At 46.9% G+C, this 12,469-nt stretch overlaps 1 protein-coding gene across 1 annotated transcript in view; it reads right to left on the bottom strand.

Moving 5' to 3' along the window:
• The window catches only part of LOC309548229 (uncharacterized protein), a 287,045-nt gene that overhangs the window by 115,292 nt on the left and 159,284 nt on the right, over positions 1 to 12,469 (bottom strand). The window contains exons 13-14 of the mRNA XM_082248181.1: positions 9,213 to 9,262; positions 7,238 to 7,310 (exon numbers count right to left, since the gene is read on the bottom strand). Of these exons, the coding sequence (XP_082104307.1) occupies positions 7,238 to 7,310; positions 9,213 to 9,262 (123 nt within the window). The remainder of the gene's footprint in view (positions 1 to 7,237; positions 7,311 to 9,212; positions 9,263 to 12,469) is intronic.

Raw genomic sequence — 12,469 nt, 5'->3', positions numbered from 1 at the left:
CCATAACTGTGGGTAACAGCCTAGACATAAGTGTGCGGGATATATGTGTGCAGTCTTGTGTACGTGAGAGGTGCATACATGAATGAAGATACATGAATGAGATACCTCAACTAGTGTAGGTCAACCAGTGTAGGTCCCTAATCAGATTCCTTGATAAAAAAAAAAAAGAAAAAGAAGAAGAAGAATAGCACATATATTGTTCCAGTGTTTAAAGCAGAGCTAACTTTATAAAAGGAATTTAGCTCTGGTAAACATCCTACCACATGCAGAATTGGGAGTGTTTTTGTTTTTTTATACCCTGCCCGCCATCATTTTGGCCTAGGCCAGAATGACTTGTTCCTAGTCTTGCAGCCTCCTGAGATACTTTCGTCACATCTCACAGGAGGCTGCAGGATTAGGGACCCAGAGTGTCCAGGGAAAAGCCATCGGTAAAACCATCGGTAAATGGCTGTCTGCACCCAGAAGAGGCAGCCAGCTGAAGAGGACCAAGATGGGGATGCTGGACCCAGTGTATGTCACCTGAAAAACAAATCACAGCAGGTCAACGCTGGATTTGCTGTGCGGGCAAGTACGTATTTTGAAGAGAATGCAGGAATGAAAGAAACACCTAGGGGGAGCTAAGTGCCATTTTATAGTAAACCTTTTCCAGAGAGAACAGGGGTTGCAGCAGAAAAGTAGTAGTAAAGTTGGAAATCCAATCAGACAGCCAGCATTTGAAAAATAAGGCATACCCAATGGTAGCCTCCATACTTCAGGAAAGGTTTCCCTTAATTGTGGATGGGATTTTCATCTTTTTACAAGACTGATCTTCTATAATATTGTTAATACTATAGCCGCCAGCAGTGGTCTTTGTATTCTGACAGCAGGAAAAACTGAATTTTTGTAAAATCTTACCGTAAAATTCCTTTCTCTGAGTCCTCTGACAGTCGCCGCCCACTCATACAGTCTTCACCAATGGGTATTGACCTCTTATCCACAGGAGCAAGCTAGGCATAAGACTTGTTAAAACAAAGCAATTTACATAGACACACCTTTAGGGGGCTGTCCCTTTGGTCCAATACCCCCCTGCTATCAGCCTTCCCAACTCAGTTTGGTAGCAAACAGAGTCCATAAAACCCCAAAAGAGGGGCGGGGGCGGCAATTGTCAGAGGACTCAGAGAAAGGAATTTTATAGTAAGATTTTACAAAAATTCAGTTTTCTCTTACGTCCTCTGACAGTCGCCGCCCACTCATACAGTCTTCACCAATGGGATGTCCCAAAGCAGTGTAGACATGAGGGGTGGGAAGCGCAACCGTCACAAAGGCAACGCAGCACCCAGGTCAGAGAAAAGGAACCTTATCTGAACAGAAAGGTAAATCCTCTGGGTAACAAAAAAGCTCAACTGGAGGAATAACCCAGGAAAGCAAATAAACACGGGGAAAACAACCCCAACAGACAGGGACAGGTAACGTCCTGTCACCATCAAGGTACTGCCGCACACAGAACTTTGCGGCCAAAGGAGGCATCCGCTGATGCCAGAACATCAAGCTTGTAAAATTTGGAAAAGGTGTGCACGGACGACCAAGTCGCCGCTTGGAAACCTGGACCACCGAAGCCTGATGCTGGAAGGCCCATGACGCACTTACCGCCCTGGTAGAGTGCGCCTTGACAGGGAAAGGCGGAACCCGTTCTTTAATCGAATAGGCCTGCACAATCGTCTGTCTGATCCATTTTGAAATGGTTGCCGCAGACGCAGCCGTACCCTTCCGAGGTCCCTCAGGAAGGACAAACAGAGAATCCGACTTCCTAAAGGATTCAGTGGATGACAGGTAAACCCTGATCGCCCGGACAACATCCAGGGAATGTAAAACAAACTCCTTAGGATGCTTAGGATTCACGCACAGCGAAGGCAAAACAATATCCTTATTAAGGTGAAAATCAGAAACCACCTTAGGAAGGAAAGATTGGCTAGTTCGCAAGACCACCTTATCGCTATGAACCACCAGGTAAGGGGAGCGGCAAGACAGGGCCGCCAACTCAGACACTCTGTGGGCAGAAGTGATCGCCACCAGAAAGGCAACCTTTTGTGACAGCAGAGGCAAAGAAATTTTCCTGATGTTTTCAAAGGGAGGACGTTGCAAAACGGACAGAACCAAGTTCAAATCCCAAGGAGGTAAAGGCGCCCTCCGAGGAGGGGCCAAATGACGCACACCCTGAATAAAGGTGCGTATCAACGAGTTAGACGCCAAGGGGCGCTGGAAAAGGACAGCCAGTGCAGATAACTGGCCCTTAATCGTGGTCAACGCAAGGCGCTGGTCCACACCAGTTTGCAGGAAGGCCAACACCCTCGCCACCGAGAAGGAGCGAGGAGGGATGCCCCTGGATTCACACCAGGCAAAATAAGCCTTCCAGGTACGGTAATAAATCTTACCGGACGAGGCCTTCCTCCTGTCCGTCTGCACCCACACAGGGCGACCCCGAAGTTGATCCGACCAACAGAGCAAGCACAGTCTGATCACTCGCAGTTCCAATATGTTGATTGGTAGGGAGGATTCCTCCTCCGACCAAGTGCCCTGGGGAGACAGAATGCCCAGAACGCCACCCCAGCCCGACAGGCTGGCATCCGTGGTGATCACCGTCCACAACAACGGGCGGAAGGATTTTCCCTCCTTCAGAGCCGGGGACTGGAGCCACCAGAGAAGACTCTCCCTGACGTGGTGACTCAGAGATATCCTCCTTTCCAAAGACTGAGGATGCCTGTCCCATCTGGCCAGGATCTCCGCTTGAAGAGATCGCGTGTGGAACTGTGCAAATGGAATTGCCTCGAAGGCTGACACCATCAACCCCAGGGACCGCATGCAGGCCCAGAGCGACGAGGAATCCTTGTCCCGGAGGGACCTGACCTCGTCCTGCAGAGTCCGGAGCTTGTCCTCCGGCAGAAAAACCTTTGCTTGGGCAGAGTCCAGGACCATTCCCAGGTAAGGGAGATGAACAGAAGGGGACAAGGTCAACTTCTGAACATTGATGGTCCACCCGAACTCCTGGAGCGTCTGAACGGTAGTCGACAGATTGCGTAACAGACTCGGGCTGGTGCTCGACCTTAACAGGAGATCGTCCAGATATCCCAAAATCACAATCCCCTGTGCCCGTAACAGGAGCCAGTACTTTGGTAAACACCCTTGGAGCCGAAGCGAGACCGAAAGGTAACGCCACAAACTGATAGTGTTCCTCCGTGATAGCGAATCGGAGGTACCTCTGATGACCCTCGAATATGGGGATGTGTAAGTACGCATCTTTGAGGTCGATGGAAGCCAGGAAATCTCCCGGACTCAAGGAGGCCACCACCGAATGGAGGGATTCCATGCGGAACTTCTGAACCCGCACAAAGCGGTTCAAAGCTTTCAAGTTCAGAATTGGACGTACCTTGCCCTCCTTCCTGGGCACAGTGAACAGATTCGAATAAAAACCCCAAAACTTATCCCGATGAGGCACCGGGACAACCACCCCTTGGGCGAGGAGATCCTGAACCGCCCGATGAAGATCGTGCAAAGATCTGGGGTCAAATGAAGATTTGAGGGAAAGAATCTGTCCGCTGGCCGCGAAAGGAATTCGATCTTGTATCCCGATCAAATTATTTCCTGAACCCACCTGTCCAGAACCCGGAGCAACCAAGGTTCTAGGAAACCGCGCAGACGTCCCCCCACCCCTGAAACGGGTGAGGGCGTCCCTTCGGGTAGAGGCGGAAGGACCCGCCAGGCCGGCGTGGTTGGATTTTTGCTTGCCTGCCCAGGGCTTCCTCAGACCACCCTGGCCTTTAAAGGGTTTCCCCTTGTCCTGTGCCTTAAAGGCACGAAAGGACCCCTGATGTGGTTTAAGGGAAGGCCCCCGCTTACCGCGGAAGGACTTACCCTTGGGATTCTGGGGCAGCAGAGTGCTCTTACCCCCAGTGACCCCCTTAACCAACTCGTCCAGGGATTCCCCAAAAAGACGATTCCCCACATAAGGGATGTCAGACGCCGTCTTCCTGGAAGACTGGTCAGCCGACCAGCTCTTCAGCCACATTAAACAACGGAGCAGCACTGTGACGCCAGACAGCCGTGCTGCTAGAGGAGCCTCATCCAAGGCAGCGTCACACAAGTACAAAACCGCCAGACGCATTTGCTCCACCATTGCCACAGTAGCTGGAGGAGCGGAATCCGCCTCCAGAGTGCATTTGAGCACCTGGGCCCAATCAGCCACAGCCTGAGAGACCATAACAGAGGCGAAGATGGGCTTCAGTAAGGAACCTGCCACCATATACGCGTGGCGAGTAAGAGATTCCACCCACCTATCCATAGGGTCCCGGAACACCGGAGAATCCTCCGAGGGCATGAGAGTGGCCTTGTTTAACCTGGACACCGTGTGACCCACTTTAGGGGACACGGTCCATCGCGAATCCATAGGAGACGCGAAAGGGTAACGGAACTGAAACCGTTTTTGGTACCACAAAAGGGCGCTTTAAATTACGCCATTGTTCGTTCACTGTTTTGTGAAACTCAGCAGGACAAGGGAACACCTGTGCCGCTGTTTGGGTTCTGCAAGTTCCAAAGGAAGACTGCTTACCCGGCGGGTTGGGCTCACCCTCTAAACGTAGTGTCTCTTTAACAGAAGCAATAAGCGCAGACACAGCAGCACGCTCTTTTGCCGCTTCAGGAGAAGGATCATCCTCCACCTCCATATCAGAATGCAAGGACTGAGACCCCTCAGGGGGTAAACTGTCCAGGGCAACCATATCAGACTCAGAATCAGAGGACAATGAAGTCCTAGTTCGTTTCCTAGAATCCCTTTCTGACATCAACAAATTCACCTTGGATGCTAAAGTCGCAAGTGCAGCAGCAAGGGAAGGTGAAGATTCAGGAGTACCTGAATCACTCACCAAGGCTGGGGGGAATTTGCAGTCCTGGGACTCCATGAGAATATCGCTGTAGCTGGCCCTTTAAGACGTGATCGCAGCAACCCACCGCAATGCACTGCAATAAGGATCACACTAGTGTACCCCCCTGAGATGGGAAAAGCACTGAAAACAGAAGAATATTCCAACAAAAACAGCAAAACAAACCACCAGAAGTGTCACCACACTGCTGGAAACGATCTCTGCATACAGGAAGGGAAGTGATGTCATCCGCAAGAGACTGAACAGGAAGCCGTCTAAGGAAAAATGGTTGCCAATGCATCTGAATGGCAGGGTTCGGGAAAATGGCTGCCGAACATGTGCAAAGAAGAACACCTTGCCACACACAAGATGGCGCACGAAGGCGCCAAAAAACACTACATAGAGAGCTGCAGAAGTGCCCACAGTGAGGCCAGAGCAGCTGCCCACACCCAAAATGGCGGACCTGCGTTTTTTTTCACGGCAGCGGTCCGCACCGCCATGTCTGCACCCCCAAACACACTGACAAGTGGACAGGGATAGGGACCCCCACAGACCCCCCTACCGGCGATACATGCTCCAAGAGGCCTCCGCAGGGACCGGGAGGAATGCGTGCCCCGGACACAGACATGAGGGGAGAGCACAGACATCAGCAGACAGTGATCCCCAAACAGAGGCCCCACACAGAAGTTACTTACCGTTCCATATCGCGTGGGGCGCCTCAATAGCGCAGGACCCCTCACCCCAGACGGCAGGGGGGGGGGGCGGCAGCCGAAATAGGACACGTCGCACGATCAAAGCACCGCATGTTGAGGCATCCCAGCGAGGTAGCCACCTCGCAGGCTGTTGCCCCTGAGGACAGGAGCAGGTCGTTTGCTAGGCCAGGGCGCACTCATAGCCCGCTAAACGCTCGATGGCGGGCTGGGATTTCATAAGATCCTCCGTCCTGGAGTACCAGGACGACCAGTCCGATTCCCAGCTCCACAACGCTGTAGTCTTCCGAAGATCCGACTAACTAAGCGCAGACAAATAAAAAGCTAGTAGTGCAAAGAAAACACTTTTTCAGCAAATAAAAGTAGTAAAACAGAAGAAAGGCTGAGACATGTAGCCCCAGCATAGGGAAGCCTATCTTACTCCTAACTAGGCAGAAGACAAACTGAGTTGGGAAGGCTGATAGCAGGGGGGTATTGGACCAAAGGGACAGCCCCCTACAGGTGTGTCTATGTAAATTGCTTTGTTTTAACAAGTCTTATGCCTAGCTTGCTCCTGTGGATAAAAGGTCAATACCCATTGGTGGAGACTGTTTGAGTGGGCGGCGACTGTCAGAGGACGTAAGACAAACCTCCTTCTGTCAGAATACAATAGCGCAGTGGGAATGATTCCGCCATCAGCACTGACTGTTGATGGGGGAATCAGACAATTTTCTAAGACATACTTGATGGCCAGCATTAGCAATTCATAAGATAATAGCCACAAAGGGGGACAACTATTAGTCGGCCAACTCAGATTGAGTTTTTAAAAGGAGCAATAGCACAAACATTGTGTATCACTTCCAAGCCAAAGCTTTCTGCAGATTTGTTAAGAAGTATAATATTATTTGCAAAATGAAAGTCCACAACAGTGGTGGACATTTTTTTTCTTTTTAAGTGATATCCCCAAATGCATCTAATATCAAACCCAGAACATGCAGATTCTACCAACATATAGATTCACCATAGACACATGACCACCTTGTGTATTCTCCTCCATAAACTTTTTCATTTGAAGGAAAGTGCATAAACCCATGGTTTCTCTCCAGCAGTATTATCAACATTATATATGCTACCACGCCTCAGATGAATGAAGTCTGTGTGACACTAGGAAGCAAATAAGGAACTCTTGGTAGTGACTACAAGGAGAATGAGTGGGACGATGATTTATTATATACCAATGCCTAAATACACAGATACATACTTCTTTTTAAAGACGGCAGTATATTGATTTTAAAAAACAAGTTTGAACTATGAGAAGTTCTCTCTCTTCCCCGAGTGTATACATTGTGGATGACACTGCTGGAAAGAAACTGTGGGATTATACACTTAAAGGAAATTTTTGGGATTGTGGAGGAAAATAGTGGGTGGTCATGTGTCTATGTTATATTGGGCTCACGTGGTGGTAAATGTTTTGGATTGGATATCATACCCATCCGAGTATATCACTTGCTCTGTAAGAATTATGAATTACTGTTGTGGATGTTATTTGTGTTGACTTTTTGACTATTATATTTAAATTGTGTACGTTGTTTTTCTTTTCTTTTTAAAGATTTCAAAATAAACATTCAATGATATTTATTTTTTTATTCTGCTTACCCCCAATGTCATCATATACTTGAGAATAGGCATTCCTTTCCTCGGGTGGCATAGTCGACAGAGCAGTTTCAAGCTGTCATTATAAAGAAAGAAACATCATAACATAATTACAATTAGGTTTTAAAAATACACACTTAATGCCTGACTGTTGAACCATTCCTTTCTTTAACTGGTCTGTGCAGTGATATCATTTTTTTGGAAATGTTTGTATACCACATGTATTGAAAAAAGTGAATAGAAGATATTTTTGCAAACCTGGAACTGTAAGTTACTTTTGTATCCACAATTCTGTAAGTTCTATGATCAAGCAATGGGCCCAATGAGTTAGGGTCCTCTCACACGGGCATTCTGATCGGGTCCACCTCTGGACTTGATCAGAAATTCTATGCAGCCCTACAAACAGGCAGATGTAAATGCTCATTTACACCTTCCCATGATCCAGGTCCAGAAAAAAAAAAAAAGGAAATGGCCATCCTATTGTGTGGGGCTAGCCTAAGCTGGTGTCCAGAGATCTCTCAGAATATCTGTTCTTGGTCTTTTTTGTTATCCTGCATTGTTCACATGATTGTCAGGAGATAATTTTTGTAGGTACTACATAGTGTATGTTGTTCTTTTATACTGTCTTGATATGCTGAAGACTGCTGCTCCTGAAGTGGTTGTAAAGGCGGAAGTTTTTTTTTTTAACTTAATGCATTCTATGCATTAAGATAAAAAGCCTTCCGTGTGCAGCAGCCTCCCTCAGCCCCCCTAATACTTACCTGAGCCCCTTCTCTATGCAGCGATGTCCACGAGTGCCTCAGTTGTCAGGGACTCGCTTTCCTGATTGGCTGAGACACAGTAACGGCGCCGTTGGCGCCTGCTGCTATCAATTAAACACAGTTAGCCAATCAAGAGAAAGAAGAGGCGGGGCTAAATGGCAGCTTCGAGTGTGAATGGATACACGGAGCTGCAGCTCGCATCAGGTGCCCCCATAGCAAGCGACTTTCTGTGGGGGCACTCAACAGGAGGGAGAGGCCAGAAGAGCTGAAGAGGGACCCAAGAAGAGGAGGATCTGGGCTACCTTGTACAAAACTGCTGCACAGAGGTGGTAAGTATAATAGGTTTGTTCTTTTAATAGAAAAAAAACAAGACTTTTCAATCATTTTAAATAAAGAATTTCTAAAAAGAAAGAAAAGGAAGGGAAATGGATTGCTCTTTTTCATGACAGATCGGAGGTAGTCTGATGTATACAGACAGTGGAGTCGCTCATAGAGCTGTCACGAGTCTGCACCTGTCCGCTGGGCGCAAACTAAATGGAAAGGATGTAAGAAAAAAAATGTACATCCATCACGTTCAGCTCTGATTCAGCAGGGTATCAGCCCATGAATCCCCTGCTGATTGGAGCTCCATGTGAACAGAGCCTTATGACTGGAAGAAGTGTGGACAGAACTCTCTTGCACCTCGAACATCACTTGTTGATCTCTCATATATCATGGCCAGCTCTACAGACTTCTACAAACACATGGTTATAATAAGCATGTCATTTGCCGTCCTTAGAGACCATATACAACAATTAAAATTCAGCCGGTTCTACTGAACTGGCCGAATGTTGATCCATGTATGGGCAGGGTGATTGTACAGAAGTCGATCAATTGTTCAACTTCTGTACAACAGCCCAGTTGGAAAATTTCTGCTTATTTAGCACCATTGACTATAGCCAGCAGCACTGATCAGTGCATTCTGACAGCAGGGAAGTGTCCCTGCTCTCAAAATACAATGGCTGTTTCCCAGTTCACTTTTCCATTTAACCCGCTGGCTGCATAAAGAGAAAAAAAAGACTAATCAATGGGCTGCTTTATACTTACCTTAAAGTATCCATTGCTCTGCCTGCTCAGGCAAGAAATGTCTGGAAAAATTAAAATCCTAAAATGGCAATAGCTGACCAATAGAGAAGTTATAAAAGGTTACAAAGAGTGCGATGAGCAAATTCCCATACCTCTGGATTATTTCTTTTCCGCTTGCGCTTCTTCTTATTGGGAAAACCACCTATAAAAATGTATTTGTATTTAAAGAGCTCAACTCTGAGCAGGTATGAATAAAAACGGAAGACAATAAAGCTGCAGTACTTACATTTTTCCTTCTCTGCGCCCCCCCCCCTTCAAGTTAAAATGCGAAGGACTTTTTTTTTCTTTTTTTAAATAAAGCCTGTTGTCATTACTTAGCTTATTTCAGACCATCTAATGTAATCACTGGGTCTCTGTACTGCTCTATTCAATGAAGGCAGATCATGGTTGGTGGAGGGGTGGGGTGGGGAGGGAAGCATGGTGCTATATCATAGCTTTCTGAAAACATCACAACACACCACCTGTTAGGAACCCTCAGCCAAAATGCATGCAGAGGGATGACTCTTAAAAGGAGTTATACCAGAGGCTTAACTAGAACCTTCAGGGCCCCGGTGCAAGAAACCATGAAGGGCCCCCAGGACCCCTGGCCGGGGCCCTTCCCTTCAAGCCTGGGGCTCTTCCCACTGATCCTGGGGCCCTTTACTCTCGTTGCAGGGCCCTTTATTACGGTCCTGCAACAGGACCCTTTCACAAGTTCTGTAGTGGGCCCCCTTCCTGCCATCTTGGGGCCTCCCCACGGTGGTGGAATGCCAGGGCCCGGATGCTAGTGTGACCTTTGCCATCCTGGAAGTTCACCCACTGGTGTCAGTAGTAGTTATTTTTTGGTACTTCATTTGTATTTTTTTTGATCATTCTATATTTTTTTACACTGCCACTGTCTATGATTTTGTCCATTTAGAAAAGGAAGGAGCTGGTAAATTACATATTTACCGACCCCTTCCTGGTACTCTATTGTGACACATCCCCTGCAGCAGCTGGCAGGAGAGGGGGGTGGGAGCACAGCAGTGGGGGGGGCAGCACAGTGGGGGGGGGGGGGGGAACCAGGGGACCACACAGGGGCCCAGAGACAGCAGAACACAAGTGAACTGGATAGGAGGAGTGGCAGCAGCATACAGAAGAACCAATCTCCTCCATTTTCCTCCTGCAGCTACAGGAGTAAAAAAGGAGGACAGTGATTTCTGTACATGCTGCCCCCTACGCCTCCCTTATCCAGGTGTACAGGGGAGCCGCACAGGCCCCCTGGAGCATGGGGCCCGGTTGCAATTGCAACCCCTGTAGTTACGCCCCTGAGTTATACAAATATCAAAATGCCTTGATGAGTGGATGTCAGTCTGGAGAAACTGAACATTTCTAGGCCTACTGTATTTGCATGCAGACTGCCCTTAGTAATGACCACATGTAAAGCTAAGCCTGAAATTCAATGAATGAAATGGATAGTCGGGGTAGTAAGGCTGAGGAGGAAAATGGCTAGATAATGCTGGATGTCCTCTGGACAGAAAATAAGGTGAGCTATACATGACTTTCTACAGCGTCTAATGCACACTGAAAAGCTCACAGAATGCAGTCAAATCAGAGTAAGCATTTTGAGTACAGGGGAGGAGCCTGTACAACTGTAGATACCTAAAACTATCCTAAAAGAGGAGCTCCAGCCAAATTTCTAAGAATTAAAAGTCAGCAGCAACAAAAACTGTAGCTGCTGACTTTTAATAAACAGATACTCACCTGTCCCAGGATCCTGAGCTGTGCTCACCTGAACCCTTTGTTCCGCCAGTCTTCGGGTCCTGGCGGTAGCATCTTAACTGTGGGCACCCGGCTGTGACAGCTTTCAGCTTCACAGCTGGCTGCCCACTGTAAATTGTCTCACAGTCTTCTGGGACCTCTGACGTGTCCCAGAATACTCTGGGGAGGAAGGGAGAACAACTTCCGCTCAGATCATCTAGTGGGAGCGGGTACCTGTACCTGTCAGCAGGTACCCACTCCCCAACCTCCAAAAAAAAGTACCATTTGTTAATGAGGAGTTGAGGAGGAGGCCTTAGAGTGGAACTTCCCCTTTTGGGTGAAGCTCTGCTTTAATTAAATACCAGCTTCCTATAATTCACTGTATAGCAGCATTTAGCATGGCAGATGAGAGGGGCAGCACTCATACTGCTACATATGTGTACTGACACTGAGCATGCTGACAAGAGACAGGTCAGGAGCAGACACAGATCATTCAGTCTCTGTGTGCCTTTTCCTTCATTGCCCAATCAGCAAGCTGGGGATGTGTATGGCTCCTGCTGCAGTGCAGGAGCTGCAGTGGAAGCCCTGGACCTAGCTTGACTGCCTGGCAGCAAAGAAAATAAAATCCTTTGGTAGGTAAAATATTTTTTTATTTGATCTGCATATTTAGCTGTTTGCCTAGAGTTCAAGGAATAATGAGGAAGCAAATACATTCAGCCAAATATTTTTATGTGACCCAGGGTGTATAAAAATCACAGATTTAACAAAATAAAAAAAAATAAAAAAAAATATATCTAAAAAAGATAGTTTGCTATTTAAGATACATTAATAATTTCGTTTTTTAGCATGAAATGGAGCTTAGTTATGTAGCATGAGGCTGTATATTCTGCAATATTTACATTTTTGGTAAACTCATTCAATGAATCCAAGCTCTGCAAGCTAAGATAACATGCAATGCATTAATGCATTCACACAATTTTACAGTAACCATGAGATTAAACAAAGTTCAGGAATAAACCTTTATCCCATTGTTTTGCAAATCTATGTACACTACAAACTGTATTAATCGGTTCTGATGTCACTGTTTTACTAACCTGGTCAGCTTATTATTCTAAATAGGAAACCTTCATTTTGTTTACAAATATTAAAGATTCTAACTATCAGCAAGAATAAAGCCCTTACATTTAAAGAGCACCTGCCATTTCAGTTTCGTCATGGCAGCGCCTGCTAGTGGGCATCCACTCACCTGCTGCCGCTACGTTGTTGTGTCACTGCCGCATCACCAGCCGTTCCATTAAAGTAAATAAGACTGTCGGTGAGTCAACAGCGGGTCAGAGGAGAAGCCGCTGCAGCTTGCTGACAGTTGCTCTTTAAAAATGATGATTTAAATGGAGTTGATTTAAATCAAGCCTTTTTACTAGTGATTTAGATCCTGATTTAAATCAAATTCACCCTAATACCAATTGTAAATCATTAACGTCATTAAATCTACTTGCACTGTTTGTATGGGAAATTTTTACTGCTCAGTCAATGGGCTCTACTATGCAACTCGACCTTTGTGGCAAATTTAGAGTATTATAAGACAAGGCAGCAAAGTCATCAACTTTAACTGGCAACCAGTGCCATGCTA

This window comes from Pelophylax lessonae, assembly GCF_965119305.1.
Source record: "Pelophylax lessonae genome assembly, chromosome: 2".
Lineage (NCBI taxonomy): Eukaryota > Metazoa > Chordata > Amphibia > Anura > Ranidae > Pelophylax > Pelophylax lessonae.
This window is presented reverse-complemented; position numbering and strand designations above follow the sequence as displayed.